We start from the raw sequence: 18,722 nt of genomic DNA, 5'->3' as shown, positions 1-18,722 counted from the left end.
GGCTCACTAGTGCAACAACAACACCCAAAATGTGTTCCGACCAGAACTCTCTAATAACTAAAGTTCCTTGGGTGAATAATGTAAACTCACTACACCGGTATGTTTTAGTGCTTTCATGGTGAGTTTACTGACAGATATAAGTAAGAACTTTACACTACTTTATATTAGAAATGGCAACAGTGGAGGATGAATGTCACATAACAAGAAGATAGAGAAAAAGAAGAAGTTTATCGACTACGGTGTCATCACAGACTACAAAGGCGGATGCGCACAAATTTTCAGGAATTATGCAGATCCCAAATACAGATCAGCAGGTACCAGAAGGTAAGAAAAGTTGCTTTTGCATAATATGGCAAAACAAAACGCCAGATAATGTCTTACCTTATACACACACCATAATAATACTCCTATGTTGAAGCACAGTACAATCCATCAAGCGGTGTGGCTTCATAGCTTACCAAAGTCCTACTGAAACATTTTGATAGATTTTTGAGTGCCGTGTATGGAACATTTAACATTGTGGTGTTGTTTACTTGAGTCATTTTGCAGTCTACACGTATCTCTTATGTGTGGCTGCCATTACTGGTCACACTTATCATTACACTATGTACCAAATAAAATAGCTTCAATGTCGGTAAGCATAACCAAAATGATTCCGTACATTAGGCACACCGGGTTATAAGGCGCACTGTCGAGGTCTGAGAAAATGAAAGGATTTTATATGTGCCTTGTAGTTCGAAAAATACGGTATGTCTGCCCTCAGAGGGCCTCTTATAATAGTAAATATGGATGAATTTAAAAGGTATAATAGCCTTGTTACACAATTTGCCAAAGCAACTGTTTTTGATTACTATGTTTTACTAACAGATTGATGGATACCTTTCTATGAAACCTTAAGTCAAGCAGATATTATCTATTGGAACAAAAACAAATGTTCAGAACATCTTGTTGCATGATCAGATATTCAAGTGTAGAAAATATATTCAGTATTTTTTTCTGTCAAAATTGAAGGAGCAAATACATTGCATTTAGCCAGAAAGTGCTTTATTACTTCTAGCCTTTTGCAGGCCACATGAATGATGTGGCGGACCTTTTTAAATGATGTGCCGACTACATTGATGGACAAGGTGAAATAACTTGGCGGGCTCTTAAATGGTGGACCACATCAAATGTAGTGAAGAGCCACTTAAATAAAGTGCAACTATTTAAAAAAGTGTGGCGGGCCAGTTTAAATGCCATGGTGGACCACGTAAAATTATGTGGCGGGTCAGTTTAAATGACATGGTTGACCACAAAATGATATGGCCTATGATGATGTGGAGGATCACAGGAAATAATGTTGTGGACATGAAAGAAGGTGGGAGGCCACAAGAAAGGAGGTGGGAGGCCACGAGAAATGAGGTGGGAGGCCACAAGAAAGGAGGTGGGAGGCCTCAAGAAAGGAGGTGGGAGGCCTCAAGAAAGGAGGTGGGAGGCCACCAGAAAGGAGGTGGGAGGCCACGAGAAAGGAGGTGGGAGGCCACAAGAAAGGAGGTGGGAGGCCTCAAGAAAGGAGGTGTGAGGCCTCAAGAAAGGAGGTGGGAGGCCTCAAGAAAGGAGGTGGGAGGCGACAAGAAAGGAGGTGGGAGGCGACAAGAAAGGAGGTGGGAGGCCACAAGAAAGGAGGTGGGAGGCCACGAGAAAGGAGGTGGGAGGCCACGAGAAAGGAGGTGAGAGACCACAAGAAAAGGTGGGAGACCACGAGAAAGGAGTTGGGAGGCCACGAGAAAGGAGGTGGGAGGCCACGAGAAAGGAGGTGGGAGGCCACAAGAAAGGACATGGGAGGCCACGAGAAAGGACGTGGGAGGCCACGAGAAAGGAGGTGGGAGACCACGAGAAAGGAGGTGGGAGACCACATGAAATGAGGTGGGAGGCCACGAGAAAGGAGGTGGGAGGCCACAAGAAAGGACATGGGAGGCCACGAGAAATGACGTGGGAGGCCACGAGAAAGGAGGTGGGAGACCACGTGAAATGAGGTGGGAGGCCACGAGAAAGGAGGTGGGAGGCCACGAGAAAGGAGGTGGGAGGCCACGAGAAAGGAGGTGGGAGGCCACAAGAAAGGAGGTGAGAGACCACAAGAAAGGAAGTGGGAGGCCACAAGAAAGGAGGTGGGAGGCCACAAAAAATGAGGTGAGAGGCCACGAGAAAGGAGGTGAGAGAACACAAGAAAGGAGGTGGGAGGCCACGTCAAATGAGGTGGGAGGCCACAAGAAAGGAGGTTGGAGGCCACAAGAAAGGACGTGGGAGGCCACAAGAAAGGAGGTGGGAGGCCACGAGAAAGGAGGTGGGAGGCCACAAGAAAGGAGGTGAGAGACCACATGAAATGAGGTGGGAGGCCACAAGAAAGGAGGTGGGAGGCCACATGAAAGGAGGTGGGAGGCCACATGAATGGAGGTGGGAGGCCACATGAATGGAGGTGGGAGGCCACACGTCCAAGATGAGATGACATGTGGGGTTCCATCACTGAAGTGGTCCCTGGACACCTGCGATTTAGATGCTTAGAAAAAAAAGAGTGTGGAAAAGTCTTCCTTTTGCTATCCTTGTTTTATACTTTCATTATTCTGCAATGGAGGCATTTTGTTTCTCTGCACATATTAGTCATGTGGAGAGCACTGCCGTCTCCATGGAAACCACTTAGTATCCCAGCCTGAGCACAGCATACAGTAATAGCAGGACCTTTTCTTCATCTCTTTTGTCCATAAGCAAACCAACACTTTGTGGGGGTTCTTCATTAGCTGGTGATGTTGTGGTGGTTCTTCATTAGCTGGTGATGTTGCGGAGGTTCTTCATTAACAGGTGATGTTTTGGAGGTTCTTCATTAGCTGGTGATGTTGTGGAGGTTCTTCATTAGCTGGTGATGTTGTGAATGTTCTTCATTAGCTGGTGATGTTGTGGTGGTTCTTCATTAGCTGGTGATGTTGTGGAGGTTCTTCATTAACAGGTGATGTTGTGGAGGTTCTTCATTAGCTGGTGATGTTGTGGAGGTTCTTCATTAGCTGGTGATGTTGTGGAGGTTCTTCATTAGCTGGTGATGTTGTGGAGGTTCTTCATTAACAGGTGATGTTGTGGAGGTTCTTCAATAGCTGGCGATGTTGTGGTGGTTCTTCATTAGCTGGTGATGTTGTGGAGGTTCTTCATTAACAGGTGATGTTGTGGAGGTTCTTCATTAGCTGGTGATGTTGTGGTGGTTCTTCATTAGCTGGTGATGTTGTGGAGGTTCTTCATTAGCTGGTGATGTTGTGGAGGTTCTTCATTAGCTGGTGATGTTGTGGAGGTTCTTCATTAGCTGGTGATGTTGTGGAGGTTCTTCATTAGCTGGTGATGTTGTGGAGGTTCTTCATTAGCTGGTGATGTTGTGGAGGTTCTTCATTAGCTGGTGATGTTGTGGTGGCTCTTCATTAGCTGGTGATGTTGTGGTGGTTCTTCATTAGCTGGTGATGTTGTGGAGGTTCTTCATTAGCTGGTGATGTTGTGGAGGTTCTTCATTAGCTGGTGATGTTGTGGTGGTTCTTCATTAGCTGGTGATGTTGTGGAGGTTCTTCATTAGCTGGTGATGTCGTGGAGGTTCTTCATTAGCTGGTGATGTAGTGGAGGTTCTTCATTAGCTGGTGATGTCGTGGAGGTTCTTCATTAGCTGGTGATGTTGTGGAGGTTCTTCATTAGCTGGTGATGTCGTGGAAGTTCTTCATTAGCTGGTGATGTCGTGGAGGTTCTTCATTAGCTGGTGATGTCGTGGAGGTTTTTCATTAGCTGGTGATGTCGTGGAGGTTCTTCATTAGCTGATGATGTTGTGGTGGCTCTTCATTAGCTGGTGATGTTGTGGAGGTTCTTCATTAGCTGGTGATGTTGTGGAGGTTCTTCATTAGCTGGTGATGTTGTGGAGGTTCTTCATTAGCTGGTGATGTCGTGGAGGTTCTTCATTAGCTGGTGATGTCGTGGTGGTTCTTCATTAGCTGGTGATGTTGTGGAGGTTCTTCATTAACTGGTGATGTTGTGGAGGCTCTTCATTAACTGGTGATGTTGTGGAGGTTCTTCATTAGCTGGTGATGTTGTGGAGGTTCTTCATTAGCTGGTGATGTTGTGGAGGTTCTTCATTAGCTGGTGATGTTGTGGAGGTTCTTCATTAGCTGGTGATGTCGTGGAGGTTCTTCATTAGCTGGTGATGTTGTGGAGGTTTTTCATTAGCTGGTGATGTCGTGGAGGTTCTTCATTAGCTGGTGATGTTGTGGTGGTTCTTCATTAGCTGGTGATGTTGTGGAGGTTCTTCATTAGCTGGTGATGTCGTGGAGGTTCTTCATTAGCTGGTGATGTTGTGGAGGTTTTTCATTAGCTGGTGATGTTGTGGAGGTTCTTCATTAACTGGTGATGTTGTGGAGGTTCTTCATTAACTGGTGATGTTGTGGAGGTTCTTCATTAGCTGGTGATGTTGTGGAGGTTCTTCATTAGCTGGTGATGTTGTGGAGGTTCTTCATTAGCTGGTGATGTTGTGGAGGTTCTTCATTAGCTGGTGATGTTGTGGAGGTTCTTCATTAGCTGGTGATGTTGTGGTGGTTCTTCATTAGCTGGTGATGTCGTGGAGGTTCTTCATTAGCTGGTGATGTCGTGGAGGTTCTTCATTAGCTGGTGATGTTGTGGAGGTTTTTCATTAGCTGGTGATGTTGTGGAGGTTCTTCATTAGCTGGTGATGTTGTGGTTGTTCTTCATTAGCTGGTGATGTTGTGGTGGATCTTCATTAACTGGTGATGTTGTGGAGGTTCTTCATTAGCTGGTGATGTTGTGGTGGTTCTTCATTAGCTGGTGATGTTGTGGAGGTTCTTCATTAGCTGGTGATGTCGTGGAGGTTCTTCATTAGCTGGTGATGTTGTGGTGGTTCTTCATTAGCTGGTGATGTTGTGGAGGTTCTTCATTAGCTGGTGATGTTGTGGACGTTCTTCATTAGCTGGTGATGTTGTGGTGGTTCTTCATTAGCTGGTGATGTTGTGGAGGTTCTTCATTAACTGGTGATGTTGTGGAGGTTCTTCATTAGCTGGTGATGTCGTGGAGGTTCTTCATTAGCTGGTGATGTTGTGGTGGTTCTTCATTAGCTGGTGATGTTGTGGAGGTTCTTCATTAGCTGGTGATGTTGTGGTGGTTCTTCATTAGCTGGTGATGTTGTGGAGGTTCTTCATTAGCTGGTGATGTTGTGGAGGTTCTTCATTAGCTGGTGATGTTGTGGAGGTTCTTCATTAGCTGGTGATGTTGTGGAGGTTCTTCATTAACAGGTGATGTTGTGGAGGTTCTTCAATAGCTGGCGATGTTGTGGTGGTTCTTCATTAGCTGGTGATGTTGTGGAGGTTCTTCATTAACAGGTGATGTTGTGGAGGTTCTTCATTAGCTGGTGATGTTGTGGTGGTTCTTCATTAGCTGGTGATGTTGTGGAGGTTCTTCATTAGCTGGTGATGTTGTGGAGGTTCTTCATTAGCTGGTGATGTTGTGGAGGTTCTTCATTAGCTGGTGATGTTGTGGAGGTTCTTCATTAGCTGGTGATGTCGTGGAGGTTCTTCATTAGCTGGTGATGTTGTGGAGGTTCTTCATTAGCTGGTGATGTTGTGGTGGCTCTTCATTAGCTGGTGATGTTGTGGAGGTTTTTCATTAGCTGGTGATGTTGTGGAGGTTCTTCATTAGCTGGTGATGTTGTGGTGGTTCTTCATTAGCTGGTGATGTTGTGGTGGATCTTCATTAACTGGTGATGTTGTGGAGGTTCTTCATTAGCTGGTGATGTTGTGGTGGTTCTTCATTAGCTGGTGATGTTGTGGAGGTTCTTCATTAGCTGGTGATGTCGTGGAGGTTCTTCATTAGCTGGTGATGTTGTGGTGGTTCTTCATTAGCTGGTGATGTTGTGGAGGTTCTTCATTAGCTGGTGATGTTGTGGAGGTTCTTCATTAGCTGGTGATGTTGTGGTGGTTCTTCATTAGCTGGTGATGTTGTGGAGGTTCTTCATTAACTGGTGATGTTGTGGAGGTTCTTCATTAGCTGGTGATGTCGTGGAGGTTCTTCATTAGCTGGTGATGTCGTGGAGGTTCTTCATTAGCTGGTGATGTTGTGGAGGTTTTTCATTAGCTGGTGATGTTGTGGTGGCTCTTCATTAGCTGGTGATGTTGTGGAGGTTCTTCATTAGCTGGTGATGTTGTGGTGGCTCTTCATTAGCTGGTGATGTTGTGGAGGTTCTTCATTAGCTGGTGATGTTGTGGAGGTTCTTCATTAGCTGGTGATGTTGTGGAGGTTCTTCATTAGCTGGTGATGTTGTGGAGGTTCTTCATTAGCTGGTGATGTCGTGGAGGTTCTTCATTAGCTGGTGATGTCGTGGAGGTTCTTCATTAGCTGGTGATGTTGTGGAGGTTCTTCATTAGCTGGTGATGTCGTGGAGGTTCTTCATTAGCTGGTGATGTCGTGGAGGTTCTTCATTAGCTGGTGATGTCGTGGAGGTTCTTCATTAGCTGGTGATGTCGTGGAGGTTTTTAATTAGCTGGTGATGTCGTGGAGGTTCTTCATTAGCTGGTGATGTTGTGGTGGCTCTTCATTAGCTGGTGATGTTGTGGAGGTTCTTCATTAGCTGGTGATGTTGTGGAGGTTCTTCATTAGCTGGTGATGTTGTGGAGGTTCTTCATTAGCTGGTGATGTTGTGGTGGTTCTTCATTAGCTGGTGATGTTGTGGAGGTTCTTCATTAGCTGGTGATGTTGTGGAGGTTCTTCATTAGCTGGTGATGTCGTGGAGGTTCTTCATTAGCTGGTGATGTCGTGGAGGTTCTTCATTAGCTGGTGATGTCGTGGAGGTTCTTCATTAGCTGGTGATGTTGTGGAGGTTCTTCATTAGCTGGTGATGTCGTGGAGGTTCTTCATTAGCTGGTGATGTCGTGGAGGTTCTTCATTAGCTGGTGATGTCGTGGAGGTTCTTCATTAGCTGGTGATGTCGTGGAGGTTTTTCATTAGCTGGTGATGTCGTGGAGGTTCTTCATTAGCTGGTGATGTTGTGGTGGCTCTTCATTAGCTGGTGATGTCGTGGAGGTTCTTCATTAGCTGGTGATGTTGTGGAGGTTCTTCATTAGCTGGTGATGTCGTGGAGGTTCTTCATTAGCTGGTGATGTTGTGGTGGTTCTTCATTAGCTGGTGATGTTGTGGAGGTTCTTCATTAACTGGTGATGTTGTGGAGGTTCTTCATTAACTGGTGATGTTGTGGAGGTTCTTCATTAGCTGGTGATGTTGTGGAGGTTCTTCATTAGCTGGTGATGTTGTGGAGGTTCTTCATTAGCTGGTGATGTTGTGGAGGTTCTTCATTAGCTGGTGATGTCGTGGAGGTTCTTCATTAGCTGGTGATGTGATGTGATGGGACTGGTTAGCGCCGTGCATGGCAGCTCCCGCCATCAGTGTGTGAATGTGTGAATGTGTGTGTGTGAATGGGTGAATGTGGAAAATAGTGTCAAAGCGCTTTGAGTTCCTTAAAAAAAGGTAGAAAAGCGCTATACAAGTACGACCCATTTACCATTTACCATGTTGTGGTGGTTCTTCATTAGCTGGTGATGTTGTGGAGGTTCTTCATTAGCTGGTGATGTCGTGGAGGTTCTTCATTAGCTGGTGATGTTGTGGATGTTTTTCATTAGCTGGTGATGTTGTGGAGGTTCTTCATTAGCTGGTGATGTTGTGGTGGTTCTTCATTAGCTGGTGATGTTGTGGTGGTTCTTCATTAACTGGTGATGTTGTGGAGGTTCTTCATTAGCTGGTGATGTTGTGGTGGTTCTTCATTAGCTGGTGATGTTGTGGAGGTTCTTCATTAGCTGGTGATGTCGTGGAGGTTCTTCTTTAGCTGGTGATGTTGTGGTGGTTCTTCATTAGCTGGTGATGTTGTGGAGGTTCTTCATTAGCTGGTGATGTTGTGGAGGTTCTTCATTAGCTGGTGATGTTGTGGCAGACTTGCTGTCAAAAAGCCAACACAGCCTCCAGCAAACAATGAGCCTCCCTCTCTTTGTCTGGCAGTGATGGTTCAAGGTTAATGGTTAAAAGGTTAAAGGTTAAAGGTGCTCCTGTCTGGGCTGCAGCTCTTCTTCTATATTCACAGGCAGACAGGCAGACAGGCAGACAGGCAGACAGGCAGACAGGCAGCATGTGCATGTGCATGTGCATGTGCATGACTGGCTAGCAGAGCCCCAATGAAAGGTCTGTGAATGGAAGCTGCTTTGAAAGCGAGACTTTCTAAAGATGTGCACCATCTTGACTGTTTGCAGTGCGCAGAAGGTGCCAATCATCTCACGCACAAAAACTTAAGCTGGGTTTAGGATACATTCTTGAATTGGGAAAGCTTTAGACCAGGGATGTCCAAGTGGTTTTCCCTGAGGGCCACATGGCAGTTATGTCTGCCATCAGAGTGTAACAGCCAATAATGTAGGAATATGCCTCTGGATTTCATTATTCATTATATACATTGTTGTAAGTAGCAGTGTTGGGTTAGTTACTGAAAACCAGTAACTAGTTAGTTACTAGTTACTTTATTTCAAAAGTAACTCAGTTACTAACTCAGTTACTTACACCAAAAAGTAATGCGTTACTGTGAAAAGTAACTATTTAGTTACTTCTTTTTTTCTTCTTTTTTTTTTAAAGCTCCCATTAATGCCCTTTTTGCCTTCATTTCAGTACTGCTATTGCACTGGAGAATAATACAATCTGTTGATCAACTTGACATACATTTTTATTTTCCTTTTAACATAATTAATGAAAAACAGTGCAACATAAAAAGGCATTCCTCCTTTCTTTAAACTTGGACCAATGACCACGAATAAAAAACAAGTTAAAGTGCAACATAAGAAGGCACATCATCTTCCTTGAAACATAAAGCCTGACATCTGGAGTGATGCTGCTGTCTTCCACACTTGGAGCCATGGATTGTAGAATACTTGTTTTCAGTGGCTGGATCATTGACACAGATGGTGAAGTTTCAGTGCTCAGTAGAGATGGAACACTTTTGAGGGGTTTAAGCACCTGGAGGACCTCACCTGCCACTCTCACATCATCATCATCAGACAGGGTGACATTTGTCTTCAGGGTGTTGTGGGTCAATGCAGAGTATATAGCTGCCTGCTGCTCCAACATATCATAAGTGGAGTTCCACCTCGTTGGGACATCATGTATGAGCAGGCAGCTTTAGCATTTCTTGCTTTGTCTTAAGCACATGAGCAGCTGTTGTGCTTGGGTGGAAGTAAGAAACCTTCCTGATCCTCCCAAAGAGGCGCTCCATCCTATTGACTGAGATTCCCTTCTGTGATGCCAAATTCACTACATGTGCAAAGCACCTATCTGTGGTCCCAGTCCTGCCTCATTCTCTGTAATTATTTGATTTTTGGCATTATCACGTGTGACTGGGATATCTTTATCTTCCATTCCTCCACTGCTTGTGTCAGTACCTGCGCAAGGTGACTCTCGTAGAGGGGGCGTGTCTTCTCATCTCCCAGTCTGCTGTGATGAAGTGAGCGCTTATAGTTCCGCTGGACGTCCACCCGTCTGTCATGAGCGCAACAGCTGATGCTCGGGATAGTTCATCCACAACTTTTTTCTTCTCCTGCTCATAAAGATCTGGCACAATCTTATTGCTGAAGTGGGTGCGCGACGGGATGTCGTAACGTGGTTCAAGCACGTTCAGCATGTCTTTAAAACCCTCGTTTTGCACAACCGAGTCTGCACTTATAAAAACACCGATTCAATGGCGGGGGCGTTCAAGCTCCTCCGTTACTCCGCTCGCCATGACCACGCTGTGTGTGGACTGAACGTGCCAACAACTTTTTTGTTTTGTTTCATATATCAAACCGCGTGTGTGCGTCATCCCCTCCCCACACCCACACACACACACACATAGACCGCGCCTCTTTTCTTCTCTCCGGCTTGTGACAGAGGAAGATTCAGAAGAACGACACCGCAGCGCTTCTGTTTCTAGCCGATACTACATCAAAAGTAACGTAAAATAACGCAGTAACGCATCATGTAGTAACGGTAACTAAATTACTGAATAAAAAAAAATAACGCGTTAGATTACTAGTTACCGCCGAAACTAACGGCGTTACAGTAACGCGTTACTTTGTAACGCGTTAGTCCCAACACTGGTAAGTAGGCTGTACCGTAAAAACGTAACATTTACAACAATTTACTGTAAAATATTGTGGGTTTTTTTTTTTTTTTTTTACAACATGATATTGTTCATGGAAAAACAGTACAAGTTATTTTATTATTCTGGCAACTTAACTGCCATTTTTTCTACTGTAAAAACAAATGAATCGTTTTTCCATTTACAGTAATATACTGTTAACAAGATTTTACAGTAAAAATACGGCAGCTCAGTCAACAGAATTTTAACGCAAAAAATGTTTAGTTTTTTTAAATTTACAGTAATATGCTGTAATGAACACTGTAAAATGTATTGTCATTTTTATGAATTTGATGGGTAGTTTGCTGTAAAGTTAAGTATCCATCCATCCATTTTCTACTGCTTGTCCCTTACTGGGTTGCAGGGGGTGCTGGAGCCTATTTTATTTATTTTTATTTAGACAAAAACATGTTTGGAAAGTATGATAATATAGTGTAATAATTGTTGCAATATTGGATACTATTAAAGTTTAAAAGGTATGCAATTTCAAGCAGTACATATATTTTTTCTGTCAAAATGAATAAAAACAATGACATTTAGTGAGAAAATATGAAGTACTTTATTGACATACATCATTTCTAGGTGTTTGCAGGCCAGATAAAATGATGTGGCCCCTGGGCCTTGAATTTGACATCCCTGCTTTAGATAAGGATATAAACAATATTTGTCTTTTGACAAAAGCTTTCACGTTCCCACGAGGCAGTACAGTTGGATACAAACACAACTGTTCTGTAACATTTTAGTAACCTTCATGGTGTACTATGAAGTGGTGCATTACCAAAAGGGCGGAGCTAAGGCAACAGACCAATTCTGTTTCTTTAGGGTTAAAGAATGTTCTGTTGCAGGCTGGCTTGTCTTCACCCTCACTCAGTGGCCTACTGGTCAGAGCGTCCGCCCTGAGATGGGTAGGTTGTGAGTTCAAACCCCGGCCGAGTCATACCAAAGACTATAAAAATGGGAGCAATTACCTCCCTGCTTGGCACTCAGCATCAAGGGTTGGAATTGGGGGTTAAATCACCAAAAATGATTCCCGGGCGCGGCCACTGCTGCTGCTCACTGCTCCCCTCACCTCCCAGGGGGTGATCAAGGGTGATGGGTCAAATGCAGAGAATAATTTTGCCACACCTAGTGTGTGCGTGGCAATCATTGGTACTTTAACTTTAACTTGCAACAAAGTTTTACAATATGAGAAAGTTCTTATTACAATGCATAGAAAGCACATAAATGTAAGTAATTATGAGCAGTATTGATTTTTATAGTAATGACACTGGTTTTTACTACAAGTACTCCACTCTGAAATCACCACGTTTTGAATATTGTTTTTGGTTTGAAGTCCTCTGAGCTAGCTAACGCGGCTGTAGCTAGTAAACAGTCTGACTCGCAGCAAACACACTTCCCTTCTACGTACATTTCATGAATTATCAGACAACTCATCTATTTTGAGAATGTGCATTAGAATGTTTAGAATGTTTTCTACTTTAAAATTGCTTATCATACAAGCTAGCTAATGTGCCCGTAGCTATTGAACTCCGATGTCAAAATAGCAACAGCGACCTTCACTACAATTTACTACATTTCATGATTGACTTGACAGATAATCTACTTATAGGATTTACATTAGCCGTATTTCGAAATATTTTATTTTAAAATTTCTAATGATACGACTTAGCTAACACGGCTGACGCTAGTAAACCACGACATAAGCAAAAAGATTTCACTACAATGTACTGCATTTCATTAATGATTTGTTTTATTTACTTTGATTTAAAAATTGCTCATCATAGGAGTTAACTATCGTTAGCTAGTCTTACGCTATCAGACTTCACTAAAAACTGTATGACCTGTTAGGCTTACTGCTCTCTGTTTGATTGTTTTTCTAACATAACAATAGTCGAGCAGCAACAAATAGCCAATTGGGAGCCAGTCTGTTATCTATAATAGTCTATTATTTGCTATACCTGCTAACGAGCTAAGTTTGTATTTTAAGAGAGCAGATATTTTTTGTTTTGATTTGTTTTATCTGTGAAAGAGAGCAGGAGTTTTAACTGCAAACTCACTACTTGCATGTATGACTTCCTGGTTCTGTTCAGTCATTTAATATTTACATTTACACCCGGCTTATGTTCAGTCATTCAATATTTACATTTACACCCGGCTTATGGGCCACAAATAAGTGCTACATGAACTCTGCCTAGGGCAAAATGGTAGTTTAAAATTTGAGCCGTGAAGATTTACAATGAATTACAAATTACAATTTTCTTTTAATAATTTAAATACATTAAAAAAAAAAAAAAAAAAAAAAAAAACGTGCAAAGCACTAGTCCTGGGCTGATGACAAATTTTGCTCGACGATATATCCAAATTATTGCTGATAAACACGTTATTATCAACATTATTTTGAGACCAAATTAACTATTGATGCAATGGTAATTTACAATAATAATGCAAGTATACCCTTGCAGATGCAATGAACTTGTATTTCTCCCGTATTTTAACATTGTAATAGGAATGTCAAGTTTTAAATATCCAAGTTAAATAAAACAAACGCAAAATAAAAAAGAAATACACTCTGTCTGTTGGCAAAATGTTGCACTTGAATAAAAATCCCAACCAAAAGCAATACAAAAGATTCTTTATCTGTTAAGGAGGGGGTGGGAGACCCTTAAATATACACAACCAAAACAATAATCAAAATGGCTAAATAAAAATTAACGGAAATGTGTTCCGTGAAAAAACGTCCGACCGGAACTCTCTAATAACTAAAGTTCCTTGGGTGAATAATGTAAACTCACTAAACTGGTATGTTTTAGCACTTTCATGGTGAGTTTACTGACAGGTATAAGTTAGAACTTTACACTACTTTATATTAGAAATGGCAACAGTGGAGGATGAACGTCCCGTGACAAGAAGATAGAGAAAAAGAAGAAACTACAGTGTTGGCACGGACTACAATGGCGGATGCGCCCAAATTTTCAGGACTTATGCAGATCCCAAATACAGATCAGCAGGTACCAGAAGGTAAGAAAAGTCACTTTTGCATAATATTGCGAAACAAAACACCAAATAGTATATCTTACCTTATACACACACCATAATAATACTCCTATGTTGAAGCACAGTACAATCCATCAAGGGGTGTGGCTTCATAGCTTACCAAAGTCCTACTAAAACATTTTGATGGATTTTTGAGCGCTGTGTGTAATGTTCTATATTTTCAATGGAACATATAACATTTTGGTGTTGTTTACTTGAGTCATATTGCCATCATAACTCTTACCATGTATCTCTTATGCTTGACTGCCATCTACTGGTCACACTTATCACTACACCATGTACCAAATAAAATTGTTTCGAGGTTGGTAAGCACAACCAGAATTATTCCGTACATTAGGCGCACCGGGTTATAAGGCGCACTGTCGATTTTTGAGAAAATTAAAGGATTTTAAGTGCGCCTTGTAGCCCGAAAAATACGGTACTCCAAAATGCATGAACCTTTGGATTTGACGCTTTTTTAACACGAGTACCCAACATTGTGACAACATTTATAAGTCAGAAAAGACGACATTTTTCATAGGTCCTCTTTAATATAACCATTTTCACTTAAGAAACTTCTCTGACTTTAGTGCCAGACTTCTTCACCAAATGATTCCCGGGCGCGTCCACCGCTGCTGCTCACTGCTCCCCTGTGGGAATGGGTCAAATGCAGAGGATAATTTTACCGCACCTATTGTGTGTGTGACAATCATTGGCACTTTTAACTTTTTAACTTTAACTTCTGATTGCTTGGTATTGTCATTACTGTCACAACTATTACTAATGACCACCACTGTGGCTCATACGGACCACAGCTGAGAAACAGCTAGGAGGCGCTGGAGGCAAACAATGGGCCCTATGGTTGAAAAACACCGATATGGTTAAAGCAGTCAAATGTTGACCTCTTACATATGTTTGTTAGTTAGCAGGCTCTTCCTGGTTTGTATGGGATGACAAACTGATGATTATTCAGCTCTTCACTGTGGTAAATTATACCATGTACCATTTTCGTATATGATTGTGAACTAGCATGTATTTGTATTTGGTCACAGAATCCTTTCAAGGATTATTCTACTAAGGAAATATGCCTTTAGTTAGCTTCGGGTGCAGATGTCCATCGCAAGCTCTGTAGAGAGTGGTGGCTCTTTCCCCCAGGACAATTGGAATCCTAAAAGGAATGCAGGTTTGGATTTTAGTAGTGATAACAAAAACATTAGCAACATCTGGTAGGAAGCCCCCCCAGGTAGGAGTAGAGAATTGAGGTTGGAGGTCACCCGACTCAAACTGATCAGAGGAATAAGGTCAGGGAAAGATTGACCAAACAACAAACTGGGCTTTGTCCAGACTGGCCGGCTCCCATGCTAGAGTTACGAAGAGTGGGGGTCTTCATGTAAGAGGTATTTAGGCACAGTGGTCAGATAGGACATCAATGTTTATCAATCAATGTTTACTTATATAGCCCTAAATCACAAGTGTCTCAAAGGGCTGCACAAGCCACAACGACATCCTCGGCTCAGATCCCACATCAGGGCAAGAAAAAACTCAACCCATCAGAAGAGTAATCAGGCCCATACTCTTTCTCCTGGAAGCTGCAGTTCCAGTCTGAAACAAATAAAGCTTTTTGTTTGACGATTCCTCGTTGCCGTCTTCTTGGCTCATCAGCCATCACACGACCATCAAATATACAACATCCCCAAAACTAAATTGGATTCTTTCTTGGACACGTAGCACACCTCAACATTGACACCTCTCATTTGAATTATTAGTTTATTCCTGCTCACAATGTATTGTTGTTTACTGCTTTATTATGTCAGAATGGCATTATGGCCCAAGACTAGATATCATTTACTCTGACATACGTGGCTTTGAAATATCAAACTTTGCATTGTAATTGTCAGAAATGTCATTGCACTGTTGGTCAAGCCTCCTCTTTTCCCATCTCCTGTGATCATCCAATAAAAGGAGCAAAAAATGAACTTCCTGTACGTCAGCTCGAGAATGTAATTAGTGGCTTACGCTGGCTATGGCGGCTCCTTTGTGTCAAGGTGATCAATTGCCGGGGGAACGCCAGCGAGAGCAGCAGGAGAGATGGTGGGAGGGTGGGAGGGGGGTCTGTGTGTGCGTGCGTGTGCTTGTGTGTGTGCGTGTGTGTGTGTCAGTAGATGCTTCTGTGGTGCTAATTGAGTGTGTTGAGGATTATAGAGGCCCCTAAACTGGATATTAAATAATGTGTGGCCTCTCTGCTGCCTTTGTGTTTCAGGTGCAGATGTGTGGAGGCCATGAGCGGAATACTGAAGAGGAAATTCGAGGAGGTGGAAGCCTCCTCCTCCCCGTGCTCTTCCTTAAGGGAGTCTGATGATGAGGTGTCCTGCAGTGAGAGCGGGAATAGCAGCGACAGCGTCAACCCGTCTGCTTCTGGCCCTTTCACCCGTGAGTCTCATCCTCCCCATTCACCTTCCTGAATTTCACGTTATTCCAAACCCCGAAAGCAGTGAAGTTGTCACGTTGTGTAAATGGTAAATAACAAGAAAATACAATGATTTGCAAATCATTTTCAACTTATATTCAATTGAATAGACTGCAAAGACAAGATACTTAATGTTGGAACTGGTAAACGTTATTTTTTGCAAATATTAGCTCATTTGGAATTCGATGCCTGCAACATGTTTAAAAAAAGCTGGCAATTTAGGGATTTCACCATCTCCGCTCCGTAATATCATCAAAAGGTTCAGAGTATCTGGAGAAATCACAAGGCCAAAATTCAACATTGAATGCCCGTGACCTTCGATCCCTCAGAAGGTACTGCATCAAAAAGCGACATCAGTGTGTAAAGGATATCACCACATGGGCTCAGGAACACTTCAGAAAACCACTGTTAGTAACTACAGTTGGTCGCTACATCTGTAAGTGCAAGTTAAAACTCTACTATCCAAAGCCAAAGCCATTTATCAACAACACCCAGAAACGCCCCCGGCTTCGCTGGGCCCGAGCTCATCTAAGATGGACTGATGCAAAGTGGAAAAGTGCACTGACGAGTCCACATTTGTTTTTGGAAACTCTGGACGTCGTGTCCTCTAGACCAAAGAGGAAAAGAACCATCCGGACTGTTCGAGGCGCAAAGTGTAAAAGGCAGCATCTGTGATGGTATGTGGGTGTATTAGTGCCCAAGGCATGGGTAACGTACACATCGTGAAGGCACCATTAATGTATGTATCTTTATACAGCTTTTGGAGCAACATACTGTATGTTGCCATCCAAGCAACGTTATCATGGACGCCCCTGCTTATTTCAGCAAGACATTGCCAAGTTATGTGTTACAACAGCGTGGCTTCATAGTAAAAGAGTGCGGGTACTAGACTGGCCTGCCTGTAGTCCAGACCTGTACCCCATTGAATGTGGACGTGGACCCCGACTTAAACAAGTTGAAAAACTTATTCGGGTGTTACCATTTAGTGGTCAATTGTACGGAATATGTACTGTGCTGTTCAATCTACTAATAAAAGTCTCAATCAATCAATCAATTGAAAATGTGTGGTGCAATATAAAGGCTAAAATAGCAGAGTTATTACCTGACACTTCCTGCTATTCATGATCTTTTATTATTACCTTGTAAAAAGGCAGACTAGATTGTGCAGGTGTACCTAATGTTTGCCAGTCTGGTCCAAGGCTGGCCTCTAGTCCGTGGTCAGGTGGCTGAAAACACGCCTGCAGACGCAAAAACTGTTGCTCAAACCAGCTGATTTTCTTACGTTTTCCTGGAAATTCAGGAATTCCTGAAATTCTTTAACAGTATTATTCAATTCCAAATTGTCACGACTAACACATTTCTTCACCGATTCAAACATTCCAGCACCAACCTTCAATTCCCAAATTACCAGAAAGTTCCCGCTGAAATGAGTAGGACATGTTTCCAAGTTCAGCCATTCCCACATTTCTCAACAGATTTAATTAGTTCTAACACCATGTTCAGCTCATGAATTTTATTGCATGGCGCCATCTTGGAAGTAAGCTAGCTGTTCCCCTGTCAGAATGTTAATGTTAGCATGTTAACATTTTAAGCTAGCATTTTAGCTAATTGTGTACATTTTAAACCTAATAATCATGGATTACATTACTTGGTGCCATTTTATAAGTATGCCAGCTGTTCCCCTGTTATCATGCTAACGTTTTATGCTAGCATTTTAGCTAATTTCGTACTTTTTAACATAATAGTCATGGATTCCGTTACTCTGCGCCATTTTAAAAGTAGGCTAGCCTTTCACCTGTCCGCATGCTAATAGTAGTGTATAGTTTGTATCAGTGACGTGCAGTCAGGGGAGGCAGGTGAGGCAGTGCCTCACGTGCCATCATGGAAAGAAAAAAAATGTAAAAATAATTTTTTTTATTAAATTGTTATATGTATCCAGTGATTATACTATAAAATTATTTTCCATTTAACTTCACCAGTTTTAGATTATTTTTATTCAAAATCGCTGCATTTTCACATTTGCCGTTCAAATACTGAGAAGAGACTTGCGGTGAGTCAGCAGCCAGTTGAGCCTCACCATGGATTGCGCAATGACTCAGCTAACTGCTGGCCTGCTGTGCAGTGAGACCGTATTGCTATATGAATTATATCATAAATTTCCATAGTTTAGTTAGCTGAGGTATATAATGTACAGTGTATTTTGTCAACAACTGTATGTGTGTAACGTATTTCTTGTGCTGAGCAATCATAAAACGGCTGCGAAGACGCACTGGGAGAGGCACGCAGTTCTCCCGCCTCATGGTGGTAGAGGGCGCTAGTGACAACAAGCTAGCAGTACTCTGACTTGCCACACTGGGAGAAGTGCGAGCAGACACATGTCTCTCCAGCGGAAGCCAGCCTTTTTTCCCCTTTTTTTCAAAACTGTATTTATAACAAACATGGCATTTTTATTAGAGTAAACCAGCGTTTGTGGGTGTGTTTTGTCAGATGCAAAAATATTGTTTAATTGCTTGCAATAACATTAAATCAAATGAATGTGTCTGCCAATATGGAGGATTATATGCTGTATCAAAGATGAAATACTTCTCTAAACTGGACTTTAAGACAAAATGAATGTGATCATACAAAGTAGGTTTTCATGGAGGATAGCTATTGCTGCTTCAGATACAAGTACAGAATTGATTGATTGATTGATTGAGACTTTTATTAGTAGGTTGCACAGAGAAGTACATATTCCGTACAATTGACCACTAAATGGTAACACCCGAATACATTTTTCAACTTGTTTAAGTCGGGGTCCACTTAAATTGATTCATGATACAGATACAGTATATGCTATCAGATATATACTATCATCATAATACAGTCATCACACAAGATCATCACATTGAATTATTTACATTATTTACAATCCGGGGTGTGGAGGGGGGCGGGTTAGGTTTGGTTGTTATCATCAGTCATCAACAATTGAGAACAGAGAAATGGATATTGGAACAGTGTAGGTCTGACTTGGTAGGA

General features: G+C 42.4%; 1 protein-coding gene across 2 annotated transcripts in view; it reads left to right on the top strand.

Annotated features, from left to right (window-relative positions):
• The window catches only part of csrnp3 (cysteine-serine-rich nuclear protein 3), an 82,944-nt gene that overhangs the window by 48,807 nt on the left and 15,415 nt on the right, over positions 1-18,722 (top strand). For both annotated transcript variants that reach the window (XM_061971688.2, XM_061971687.2), the window contains one exon: positions 15,498-15,667. In XM_061971688.2, the coding sequence (XP_061827672.1) occupies positions 15,517-15,667 (151 nt within the window). In that variant the 5' untranslated portion in view covers positions 15,498-15,516. The remainder of the gene's footprint in view (positions 1-15,497; positions 15,668-18,722) is intronic.

This window comes from Nerophis lumbriciformis, linkage group LG13, assembly GCF_033978685.3.
Source record: "Nerophis lumbriciformis linkage group LG13, RoL_Nlum_v2.1, whole genome shotgun sequence".
Classification (NCBI taxonomy): Eukaryota; Metazoa; Chordata; class Actinopteri; order Syngnathiformes; family Syngnathidae; genus Nerophis; species Nerophis lumbriciformis.
This window is presented reverse-complemented; position numbering and strand designations above follow the sequence as displayed.